This window comes from Typopeltis vanoorti, chromosome 24 (genome assembly GCF_054136105.1).
Source record: "Typopeltis vanoorti isolate ZY-2024b chromosome 24, IOZ_Tvanoo_1.0, whole genome shotgun sequence".
Taxonomy (NCBI): domain Eukaryota; kingdom Metazoa; phylum Arthropoda; class Arachnida; order Uropygi; family Thelyphonidae; genus Typopeltis; species Typopeltis vanoorti.
The window spans coordinates 59562037-59575709 of record NC_143572.1 but is presented as its reverse complement, the minus strand read 5'-3'; the positions used below and the strand labels follow the sequence as shown (position 1 = coordinate 59575709).

The window sequence follows — 13673 nt, the reverse complement described above, 5'->3', positions numbered from 1 at the left end:
CAGTAGCTGACTTTTCGCTGTTCGCCCTGGTTCCCTGGCGAAAACAATGGGGGCCTTGTTTAACCGGGCGACGCCCCAGCCGGCATGAAATTTTGTCATGTTGTACCATCATTTTGTAATTTGGTTTAACCAATAAGAATACAATTTGGTCGGCTAAATCCCAAATTGCCAGCCCATCCTCGTTCGTTCAGTATCCAAATAGATACCCAACAGGGTGCACCACGAGAAGGTGAGGATTGCACATTAGGTCAGAAGCTCTGGTCGTTTCTCCGCATTCCTTTAAAGGCTATGTGGAGGTCTCCTCTCAGTATCTTTTCCAGATCAACAAAGCTTAAATACAAATTCTTGTTATATTCCCAATATTTCTCAACTATTTGTCTTAAAGTGAAAATCTGATCCTTGCAACCTGTATTTGGCCTGAATCCAGCTTGTTCATCACCAAGCTTCCCTTCCACAATATTTCTTAGCCATTTCTCAAGTATTAATGCATAAATCTTATGCAATAATACTTGAGAAATGGAGAACCTCTGTTCAACAGTGCAGATCATTCTAAGGAGCTGATATTGATTCAGACCACAGCTTGCTGATTGCGAATATAAGATTAAAACTGAAACAGAAGCACAAAGGAAGTTCCAAAAAGCTAGAGAGATCTCAAAACTAAATGAAGATAGGCTAAGAACAGTATATCAGAACATATTGCAAACTAAGCTTAAAATTGGTACAATAGAAAAGAGAACTGAAACTTAAAAGAGATAATTCAGAAGCAGCAGGTGAGTTATACCATCAAAAATGCAATGAAGTACGGAAAGCAGAAAGATCTGATAAAGCCAAATAATTGGAGGACCAGTGCAAAGACATTGAACAGAGAACATGGAGAACACAAAACTAGAGAGGTCTACAAACGTATAAGAAATGTCAATAGGAAGTGGCAAATAAGATCAGTAGCAGTCAAAGATGAAGATGGTAAAGTATTGGTGGACAAGACGAAAATCATATGCAGATGGACAAGATATTGCGGCGAACTATATAAAAATCAACTAAATAATACTGCAACAGAAGTAATGAAAGAACTAAAAGCAATCTCTCCAACAGCAAAGATCTTTGAAAATGATATCTTGGAAGTGGAGATGAATAAGGCTATAAAACATCTCGAGAACAACAAGAGTACTGGAGATGACAACATAATAGGCAAGATGCTAAAATATGGGGGAGAATCAGTTGTAAATGAAATGCATAAGCTATGTAATGAAATATGGAGATCTGGGTATGCCCCGAAGAGTGGAAAAAAAAAAACGGTCATGGCTGTTCTTCATAAGAAAGACAGTGCTTTAGAATGCACCAATTACAGAACTTGCATTAATGAGTCATCTTGGCAAAGTGCTGATAAAAATACTAGCAGAATGCATGAAGGGTCATATGGAGGCACGTCCTCCTAATGAACAAGCCGGTTTTCGAAAAGATCGAAGCACAGTGCAACAAATACTCGCATTAATAACAGAAAAAGCTTGAAGAAAGATATACTGCTGTTGAGTGGCTTCCAAAAAAGCATTTGATAATACTGACCAGACCATGGACAATAAATTGATCTGCCTGATGAAAGATATAAACAGCCAAGCACAAGCAAAAATCAGGACAGCAGGTGCGACTGGAGACTGGTTTGCCACTAGACAAGAGGACCCAATATCACCAATCATCTTCATCACACATCTGAGAAGAACACTAGATAAGATTAAAGAAGAAGGTGGAAGCATTTCAATAAATGGTATGAGAATAAACTACATCTGCTTTGCAAATGACATCTTCTTGATTGAAGAAGACGCAGCAAGGCTGGAACAGACACTGCAAATACTATACACAGAAGGAAAAAGATATGGACTAAATGTCAACTTTGAAAAAACTAAAACAATGATATTCGGACAACAGGAGTTACTGAACAGAGTTACGAAAGGCAGATTTCAACTGGAAAATGTGGAACACTTCACATATCTTGGATGCCATATGATGCATGACTTGGACCCAAAAAAGAGATAAAAATTAGAATAGCCAGAGCAACAACTATTTTAAAAGCCATGGACAAAATATGGAACAGCCAAGCTTTTATTATTACGGACGACTCCAGGGAGGCCCTAAACATCATGTGCACACAACTATACAACATTCTCACAGTATCTATCATACCTTGCCTTGAACTCACTCACCGTCATAGCGCCCACAACAGACACTGGCAGTTTATTCCACTCATTTACCACTCAAAAAGTAAAGAACCCAGCTCTAACACCCTTGCCCAGCTTCCATAGGTGTCCCCTAGTTCTCCCACCACCAGTCCTGATCTCAAAAATATCCTCTGAATTAATCCTATAGAAACCCTTTAGCAATTTGAATGTCTCAATCATATCTCCCCTCTTCCGCCTATCAACTAATTTCTGCAACCCACAAATTCTCAACCTGTTCTCATAAGGTTCATTCCATAGACCTGCTATCATCTTGGTCGCTCACCTCTGGATCCTCTCCACCTCCTCCCCATCAAGAAGAAACCTAGGTGATCAAATCTGGGCACAGTAGTCGAGATGAGGTCTTATCAAGGCTCAGTACAGAGGTACAATAACTTGCTTGTCTCTGCTCGTCAAAGTATTTTTCAACAACCAAGTGAGTTGATGAGCTGATTTAGCCACTTTTGCAATGTATCCCCTAAACTTCATCTCCCTATCCACCAACACTCCCAAGTCCCTGGCCTCATCAATCTCCTGGAGTACAGTTCCACCAATGTGATATACTGCTACTAACCTTTTCACCCCAAAATGCATAACCTTACATTTTGTCACATTAAATTGACATCCATTCTCCTTAGCCCAGAACTCCAATCTATCCAAGTCTTCCTGCAAGATTTTGACATCTGCATTCACTATTGCCCTACCTAACTTTGCATCATCAGCGAACAAATGAACTGTTCCTCTTAGATCCCTCCCTATATCGTTGATGAACAAATTAAACAGCAGCGGTTCAAGAACAGAACCCTGCAGCACACCACTAGTCACAGGCCGTCTTTTGGACTGTACTATCTGATATCTCTCCATCAACCATCCACCTATCCATCTCACCAACCCTATATCCATTCCAATATGTTGTAGTTTATGGATTAGAATCCCATTTGGTATCCTGTCAAATGCCTTAGCCAGGTCCAGCAGTATCACTGTAAACCCGTTACCCTTATCCAGTTCAGCCGTCACTGTGTTATAAAACTTGAGCAAGTTACTGAGGCATGATCTACCCTTCACAAAGCCATGCTGTCCCCCATACAGTATCTCATTTTCATCAATCCATTCCTGTGTTTTTCCCTTGACTACTTTCTCCAAGACCTTGACAACGACTCTTGATATGCTAATCGGTTGGTAATTTGCAACAACAGTAGTCTTGGATCCTCCTTTATGCAGTGGAACTATTTTCCCCTCTTTCCACACCTTTGGGACTAAACCAGACCCAAGACCCAGATTAAACAACATGGTCAAAGGCACTGATAATTCTTTAGCTGCTTCATGTAAGACCCGTGCCGGTATACCATCCAATCCCATAGATGTATTCACATTAAGGTTCTGTAATAGACTATTCACCTCCACTTCATTCATCACAATTCCCGTATAAACTAATGGTTCCTTCATTTTTTTAATGTCACCACCTGGATGATATACTCTTGCAAAGTGCTCGCTCAGTAATTCCACTATATCGACTGATTCAGTGACATCCTTACCATCATCATTCCTTAAAATCATTCTGCCGCGTACAGTTTTTTTTTGTTGCTTGCAGCATATTAAAATAACTGTTTAGAATTCTCTTTAGCTTGCATAGCTAGTTTCCTTTCATAATCTGCTTTTGCTTTTTTTACCACACTCGTTACCCTTCTGGCCTGCACCTTATACCATTCGTATGCCTGCAGGTTCACCTTTCTCTTTAAATTCCCTCCACAGTTGTTTCTTTTTTTGCAGCTCAAGCTTAATGGTGTTATTCATCCATTTAACCCCTACTTGTTTTACTATTCGGACCCTAGGTATACAATCAGCCATAACCTCCTGTAAATGCTCCTTGACCACTTCCCATGCTCTATCGACATCCAGCCCTTGCAGTTTTGCATGCCATGGCACTGATCCAAGCAAATCTCTTAAGCTTGTCATACTTGCCAGCACGGTAATTCCACATATACCCTGTCTTAATCAAAAATTCCACACCTTTAGCTACCTCCCAGAGAGTAGGTGGCAACATGGTCATATTCATTACAGTCAAATTCTAAGATGCTATTACCAGGTCAAGCACTCTCAAACCCCTAGTATTTTCAATTACATGCTGTCTCAGATAGTTATTCCTTAATAATTGAATAAAATCCATTTCCTTCCTCACGTGTCCTCTCCTCCTTCCAATCAATGTTACCATTGTTGAAATCCCCCATAATAATTACCCTCCTTCCACTCATTTCATCAATTTGTTTATGCATACTATCTCCACCATCTATTCCATCACCCAACTATATAATTTGTTCTGCCAGTCTCAATCTCGCACCAAATAGCCTCAAATGAGCTCTTTCCACTATCCTGCAATACAACTTCAATTCTCCTTGGCTGCAGTTCATCAGCTATCATCAATAATCATCAATAACACTTTATTCTCTCTGTCCCTCCTAAACACATTATAACCTACACATTCTATCCCACTAACTATATCATCTTCCGTCAGCCATGTTTCACTAATGCCAATAACCTGTGGCCAGGAAGAGCCAATCAAGGCCAAAAATTCTTTCTTCTTGTTCCTAATACTCCTGGCATTAGTATACATGAAATGCAGAGGTCCCTTTGTCCCACCCCTATCTTGATACGTTATTCTAAATGACCCATTCCCATTTTTTGTCCTTAGTGCTGGCTCGGGTACATTATATACATTCTTACACTCATCTGTCTCACTGATGTCTGCATATCCATTCCCCCCCCCCCTCCTTGGTAGTTCTAGTTTCCCTGGTTCTGCACATCCATTTTCACTTCATTCAGCAACACATTTTCCAGTCTCCGCACCCCAAATCCATTCAAATGCAGGCCATCCATCTTGTATAAATCCTTTTGCTCATCAAACTCATTCCACACTACACCATCTGTATAACCTGTGCATAAAGTCATTTGTGATTATGGCCGTCCTTCTAAATTCCTCTCTGTCGTACCACAGCAACAGACTCGCCAGCCTAATTATGTCACTCTTTCTTTCGCTACCTTTAACAATACTTTAAAGTCCTCTCTCATAAAAAATTTATCTCCTTTCAATTCATTCGTACCTGCCACAACTATCAATTCTTTCACCCTCTGTTTTTGCACTCTAATACTCTCACTTACATCCTTAAATTTCGCACCCAGTAAGTATGATTTAGTAAGTATCATCTATCACCCCTCTTAATAACGAGTCACCATACATAAAACACTCTTTCCTTCATTTCAGAAACTCTCCCACTCTTACGCTTATTTTTCCTTTCAAGCACTTGTTTATTTCCGTTAGTCAAGGCGCTCTGGAAAGAGTTTTGCAGGTGCTCCAACTCTCGCTGTGCACTGTGTATCACTGTGCGCAACCTAGCGATCTCACTCCCTAAATAATTCCTCATTTTTTTCATCATTTAAACCATTTTCTCTCTCTCAGTATAGTTGCTTTCACTCTCTCTTTGATCACTGCTCTCATTGCCATCTCTTGTACAACATCGCAATTCCCTATCAAGCCACTATTTTCACTCACATTCTGGCTTTCTTCAACCATAACTATCTCACGACCTGACACATACTTCAATTTCTCACTTTGCTTACACTTTCTACACATTCTCCCACCACTATCATTTCATCCAAACTCCAGCCTCCTTCGGGAATGCATACATCCCACACACACATCACATTGAACAAACTCCCTCACATTACAGTTTTTGAACAAAGGTGTCGTATTTTTGGACGCCTTTATCTTACGTCGCATTGCCACCATGTGCTATTCTATGAAACGTATCATTAAAATACTAAGTTAAATAAAACAGAATTCACACCAAAATCACACAGACACAACAAGCTACCAAATATAAACAATACTACGTTAAAATTTAAACCAATTTTTGGTTTAAATTTTAACCAAATTTAATATTCCAATTTTCACTCAAAATTATACTTAGCTTTCGAGAGCTCTCCGAAAACACTACACACCATGTAGCCCTCTAGTGGCAACCTCTATAAAGATGCAAATTAAACTGCGCATTGTAGAAACCTGTATCTGCGCATTGTAGAAACCTGTATCTTCAGCAGCATGCTCTATGGATGTGAGGCTTGGGTACTCCTGAGAGAATCTAAAAGGAGGATATTAGCATTTGAGAAGTGCTATAGAAAGATCTTGAGAATAAGCTGGATCCAGAAAGCGAACAATGAGGAAATCTACAGAAGAATACAACCAAAAGAAAACCTGATCCAGAAAATAATCAAAAGGAAACTACATCTCTTTGGCCATATATGTAGAATGAACGATGAGAAGAAAATAAAAATGCTGCTGTTTGGGATGATTGAAGGAAAGAACAAAAAAGGAAGACCAAACAGAGAATGGGGTGATGATATTGTTGGTGCAGAAACTCTAAACACAAACCGAGTCATCTTGCACAAAATAGAATGCAATGGAAGAATTGTATCAAGATGGCATCAGACACCTATGGGCATTGGACCCATGGTTGTCGTTGATAACGATGAAGAAATAACTAATTCATGTCTTGAAGAGAAATCCAGCAGGCACTTACCATTATTATTAGCTTTACTTCTTTCTCAAAATTTCCCCACAACATTTCTATATGTCTGGTAATCATTTCCCACTCTCTTGTTTAGATCTATAACTAGAACCGACTTCACCTTTTTCGTGGTATCAGCTGCCTTCTCTAATGCCATGAAAAATTCCGCTTCTTCCTTGCTAGAACCTTCTGTGGGACCATAAGCACCAATAAGTCTCACTATCCAGTTCTCCATTCTGATATTTAGCCCATCACTCTACTTGATATTGCCTGCCATTCAAGAAGATTATCCTCATATTTGGTGTTGAATACTATAACTACTCCCTCTTTTCCCTGATTGTTATTGCCTGAATATAACATTTTGCATTTGTTGCTTAGAAAGATCTCTCCTACTTTTGTCTTTTTTGTTTCTGTCACACCTATTATGTCAATCTGGTACTTATCAAATTCTCTTGCTAGTTCCATCTCTTTTTCACTGATGCTTCTTACTTGACTGTAGCAATCTTAAACTCTGTTGATGTCGAGTTGAAATGTGTTCCAGTAGCTGAGAATGCACTGTTTATCCCACTGTTTTCATCCCTGATGAAAACAATGGGACCATGTTTAACCAGGCAATGCCTCAGCCAGCATGAAATTCTGTCATGTAATACCATCATTTTACATTGTTGTTAAAGCCAATTTGGTCAGCTAAATCCTAAATTGCCCCCCCCCCCATCCTTGTTCATTCAGAATCTGGGTAGAAACCTAACAAGGTACACCACAAGGAGGTACGGATTGGACATTAGGTCAGAAGCCCTGATCTGTTCTCTCTCTCTGATTCCTCAAAAGGCTACACAGAGATCTCCTCATAGTTATCCAACTTTGATTCTTAAGAACTCCTATTCCCATCAGTTACATTCAAATTTACATCTAAAAAGATACTCTTGCACATCCTGTTGTGACTATTCATTGTAACTGCAGCATTGCTTCCTGTATATAAACTACACATCTACAATCATCCATATTACTAAGTCCACTGGAACAAGTGCAGCTTCTGCCCAACATCCCTTCACAGTATACCTTGAAACTCACAGAACAAGTTTATTTTCCTCCTCCTCCATCCTTGCTACTGCTGTACTGCGGATAAGTCTTTCCTCTTATGTGTTTCCCAAGAAATACAATACATAGGCTTTTAAATCAAATGTAGACAAGTTTCTCATTTCCCAACCCACTACACACACGGTACTAACGTACTATAGGTTGATTAACCAATCTCTCATGTATGGGCTCAACATAAAAAAATAAATAAATAAAATATTGCAAGTCAGGAACTAGCAGACCATGCTCTGGATATTCCTGACTATTCAGAAGAAGACAAATGTGTTGCAAAGAAGGCACCATAGGTCTGAGACTATTTTCAGAATCAACTGCAGCAATGAACCATCCCCCCCCCACACACACACCAACGTGTATTAATTTGGCAAAGATCTGGGAGAGAGAGAGTCACTGTAAGTTCATAATTAGTGCAACTTCTCAGAATTAGCTTTACTATCTGAACCTCTAGAGGCTGCCTAGTTAAGACATTAGTTCCATTTTTAGTTACAGCACAAACTGTTTTTACAACTAGCTGTTGTTCTGTGTTTATCACAGTTGTAATTTATGCTCTGATTATGCTGGTTAGAAAACCAGTGAAATATTAAGAAGTTTAATAAATTAATTAGCCTTTTTTTTATTTTTTGTATTGTTTATACCATGAAACATTTATGAATAATTATCAACAACTAAGCCTATATCTATATATTGTCAATTCCTAAAATGTTTATTATTAGCTTCTTATCATCAACAATTTTATTCCAAATTAATCTATTATTTAAAAAGTCTCCAACACTGTCAGATATAATTTCTGGTCTTCTTTAGATTAAGTTTTGCTCATATAGACTTTAATAATAATAACGTCAAGTTATATTCTAATATGTTTATTTTTAGCATGATTTTAAATTGATGTTTGCTCTCCTAAATTTTCTCTGAATTCTTATATTTTCAGGCTACTCTGAACAGCTTTATTTGTAACACCACTATCAGACCCATAGTTATCTTATTAATTATTAAAAAATTAAGAATTATATCATTAAATGTTTGTTTTCATCATTAGAAAATTCAAGCTATCCAATAAAAATCAGTCATGATTTTTATAATGAATCATATTTTAATAAGAAACTATCCCTAGTGTTATATTGATTCACATTATATTATAAAAGGTGTAAATAGTATGTACTAATTTTGAAGAGTTGTTATAGAATATGTTAAAACATTTATGTAAACAAAAGGCTCTCAAATTTATATCAGTATGGGAATGCTTTTTGTGTTTTAAAAATAAAATGGTTTAAACACAAACCATTAAATCTTCTAAAGAAATTAAAGATACTTATACTTACCAAGTCCTTTTTGACCAGGATTTTTGGCATAATTAAAAGTAAAATTATAGAAGTCTTTAAATTTAATTGGATCCCTTAACTCTGTTTCAAGAGTTGGAAGCTTGGCTTTTAACTTTTCAACAGAATCAGATCTATAAACAAATTAATTTTCATTAATTAATTACTCTAAGATTAAAGACAAAGCATTTAGTCCTTTTATCTCCATTGTCAAAATAACACAGGGCATTATGCATAATGAATTGAGGAATATACACATGTATGCATTGGACATACAGAACTACTCATTAACAATCTTTTTTGGCATACCATTATGTATAAAATGCTAGTTTTCATTGTTATATTTTAATATATGGTATATATAAAGCTCAAGGATTGACATCTTCAAACTGCCAATGAAAATAACATTCTTATCAAGGGGATATTAAATCCTACATTATTTCAAAGCCAAATAAGAAACTCAAAGATCGGAATCAAAGAGTTTCATGCCGAATATAGTAAATTATAAAACCAAAAATAAAAAAAATATAAACCAGGTAATTCTTATTCGGCTTTGAAATAATGTGGGATTTAATATCCCCTTAATTTAAATAATGTTACATCTCCGAAATGAAATCTATTGGCTCTTTTATTTAAGTAATTTATGGTGCACCTTTTGACAACTCATACAGCAAAGTACATAAGTTCTTTTCGCTATAACGTCAGTATTACCTGGTCTACTTACTCACTGATGAGACCTCAATAAAGGTTGAAACCAGTCTGGGTAGTGACCTTCCACCATAATATATAATATCATACATTTCCTAGGAGATGTGTTTTACATTATGGGTAATACTAAGAATAGTGATCAGAACTTTACCCACTTTTACAACGAGTTGCCCTAGTGTTGAACTGCGTGCTTTAGCTTACACTATAATCCACCAAAACTTTTATAGTTTACTATATTCGGCATGAAACTCTTTGATCCCGATCTTTGAGTTTCCTATTCGGCTTTGAAATAATGTGGGATTTAATATCATCTTAATTTAAATAATGTTACATCACCAAAGTGAAGCCTATTGGCTCTTTTATTTAAGTAATTCTTATCAAGTTTTTCATATCATATAAAAATTCATAATTTGTAAAGCCATTGCTTTCATTTGCAAAAAACTATGTTGATAGTTAAGTTTCATTTCAGAGGGAAAGAAAGCTTATAGCCATAAATTTGAACTTTTTTCATTTGTTTCATAAATCCCAATATGAAATATAAACCAATTTTTATTCTATTCCTTCCACTTGTAATTTTTCTTCAAATGATACAATACTACTTTACCTACCCAAATTCTGTCATCCCAACCATGAATTCTTCTTTTGTAAATTCACACTGAGTTGCTGCCTTGAATTTCCATGCTATTATCAATACTAATTTACTCTCTGGAGTTAAGTTTAAATCTTCTAAAAATCTCATAATACCATCTGCAGTAATTTTCTCTGGTTCTTGAGGATCTAGAGTAAATATTAATGAAAACAGAAACCTATATCAATAACATGAAATCTATAAGAAAGAAAGATTTAGAAAAATAAACATTTAAGTTAAATTTATGATGTCAAGATGATATCTAATAAGTTTAAATAATTTCCTCCCCTTTTATTTCAAGCTATTTTTAATAAAAACATTCTCTAAAGGACAAATATATTCAAGAAAAAATCATGGAAATGGCTTGCTTTCTTCTGAAATAAAGAAACATTTAGAGTATTTAAGGAAAATGGCTGGTGTTCTGAGTGATAACATCCCCCCCCCACACACACACACAAAATTTAAGCTGAAGCAGTGCTAGCCTAAAGCTGCAGATTAAATTGAGTACCTGCTCTCTGAGAAGTTGTAAGTTCTGATTTTACTGGAAGAATAAAAAAAAATATGATTTAGGTGCTACAATACGAAACAGATGAGTTGAAGTAGAGGACAATGATTGCAAATAAGGCAACGCGTAGGTTTGTGCAAAAGGAATGGTGTGCAGTTTGTAGATCTATGGACTGTATTTTATGGATAGAAGAACATATACAAGGCTGATGAATTAGACTGTGCTTAAATGGGTTTAGAGTTAGGTGTCTAGAATGACCAAAAATTGCAGAATCTAGTCTCTCAGATAAAGAAATTGAATGGAATAATTAAAACAAGGTGTAAAAGGTAATTGTAGACGTAAAAAGATACTGCAGCTTATGTATACTAATGCCAGAATTATCAGGAATAAGAGGAAAGTTTGTCACTGGTTGGCACATCCTCACCAAAAGTTATAAGCATTAGCAAGACTTTGTTGACAGATGATGATGCAGTTACATGAATAGAATGTGATAGGTATGCTATTTCCAGGGATGACAAAAGGAATAGCATGGGAGAAGAGAACTGCTAATGATAGAATTATAGCCAAAAGGAGTAGAAGATAATCTTCAAGACAGATGTGGAAGGTAATGCAGATGCAAACTGATGTTAGTTCGAGATCAATGAGATAAAATACACATTTAGTTGATTGTTTGGGCCAGGAGATGCAGATGATACGGACTGACAATTAGTAAAATAAGCACAACTAAGTAATTAATATGGAGGATTTCCAACTATGGGGACATGGATCGGAAGGCAGAATGATCAGATGGAGGGAAGGAAACGGAATCACCTACTATGAAAATTACTTGGAACAGTATGTGATGCAGGGGACTTGAGGTCTGAGTGCTAGATATGGAGACTGTAGACATATTGCCTCTCAGTGGCAGAGAGTGATCATGCACGTTTGAATTAAGAAGTTGCAAAACATGGAATTTTCAGTTGAAAAAAGGATATATGTGGAACTAGCAGGTGATTATGAAATGCTTAGGATACAGCTTGAAGTAGTGCCATGGCATAAGAATCTGAAAGGTAAAGATGTTAGCAGTGCATGAAAGATGGCCAAGGGATGTCTGAAGGAAGCAATATCTGACTGTATACCCAATGGTAAGAAAGTGAAACAAATAGTTAGATGGATGAGTAGTACCTTTAAGCTGGATCTGCAAAAAAGTGGAGGGTATATAAGGAAAAAGATGATGGAACTCACAACCAGTACAAGGCAAATCAGATTATGAGGAAATTAACTAACAAGCAAAAAGAAATCACAAAGAGTTTGTTTGCTATGTGGTGAGTAAAATGAAAAATGAATACTGAAGGATAATATTGAGTACTGATGGTAGGAAGGTGACAAACTAATGTGGAAATAGAGGTTGATTAACTGGAAGTACTGATGATATTACAGAATCTCACTGCAAATACTGCCATAGGATAGAAAGGGTATCAGCAAGCATAATACAAGAATATGTGAAGGAAATGGTACTACCTCAGACATGAGCATTTAATTCTCAGTTTTGTTCAAGTCCCAATGCGGTGGAAGGAGAGTAAAACAGTTCTGTTGCATAAAGGAGGGAGCAAATTATAGACTAATCAGTATCTCAGAAACGTTGGTAAAAATACCGGAGAAGTAGGTCAAAGACAAAATTCGTCAATACATAGATAAGAATATGATACCCTATGGGGGATAGTATAGCTTTGTGAAGTGTGGGTTAGTCATGCCTTAGTAATTCACTCACTTCTTATAGAGCAACAGTTATGCTTGATAAAAGGAATGGCAACAATTATGGTGCTGAGAGATTTTGCAAAGGTATTTGACAGAATGCAGCTAGTGACATGGACATAAGGATGGCTGGTGGACAAATACCAAATTTTTGTATTATTAACATTTGACCTCCATGGAGTCAGACTCATTGTGAAGGAGCAGAATCCAGAGAAGACAGGTCAAAGCACAGAGCCCTACAGCACTCTGTTGCAGGGCCCTGTGCTTGGACCACTGATATTTAATTTGTACATTAATGATAATGTACAAATTGCATGCTTGCTGCTAAGTCTCTAGTTCACATTTTTTCACGTTTTATACTAAAAATGGGCATAGTACCAGTTTAACATGGAAAAGTATAAAGTTATACAAAGATGGACAAAGTATAAAGATATACAAAGTTATACTAGGATGAAAAGATTACAGCTGTGTACTGCAACACTACTAGAACTGTACACCAAGAAATTAATGAAGCTACAGATTTGAGGGTGCTGATGGAAAGTTCAGAGAGCACACTGCAAAATTTGTCATAGCAGCTTACAGGATTAATTAGTTACTGAAAAATAAGAACACACACACACAAACACAAGTAAAGATAAGAAAGTCATTATTCCTAATCTTATACAGCAGTAATTATTTATATATGCCTCTGATACCGTCACGTATGGATTGCTGTGCACATCTCATCATCTGGGTTTCTTGGAGATGAAATGGTGGAGAGAATACAGAGACAAGTGATCAAAATGGTGAGTGGGTTGTGGAATGCTTCCTAATTGAAGGTTTGCAGAAGATGGGTGAAAAAAGACAGAATATGATAGAAATATTGAAGTTACTAACTTTTACAGGACTGATGTAAAGGAAATTTTCAACAAAAGG

At 36.7% G+C, this 13673-nt stretch overlaps 1 protein-coding gene across 3 annotated transcripts in view; it reads right to left on the bottom strand.

Annotated features, from left to right (window-relative positions):
* Nucleotides 1–13673, bottom strand: part of SCCRO (defective in cullin neddylation 1 domain containing SCCRO) — a 126072-nt gene that overhangs the window by 102410 nt on the left and 9989 nt on the right. For all 3 annotated transcript variants that reach the window (XR_016550422.1, XR_016550421.1, XM_090413651.1), the window contains exons 3-4: nt 10500–10668; nt 9187–9317 (exon numbers count right to left, since the gene is read on the bottom strand). Coding sequence is in view for 1 of the 3 variants with exons in the window: in XM_090413651.1 (XP_090269777.1) it covers nt 9187–9317; nt 10500–10668 (300 nt within the window). In the remaining 2 variants the exon portion in view is untranslated. The remainder of the gene's footprint in view (nt 1–9186; nt 9318–10499; nt 10669–13673) is intronic.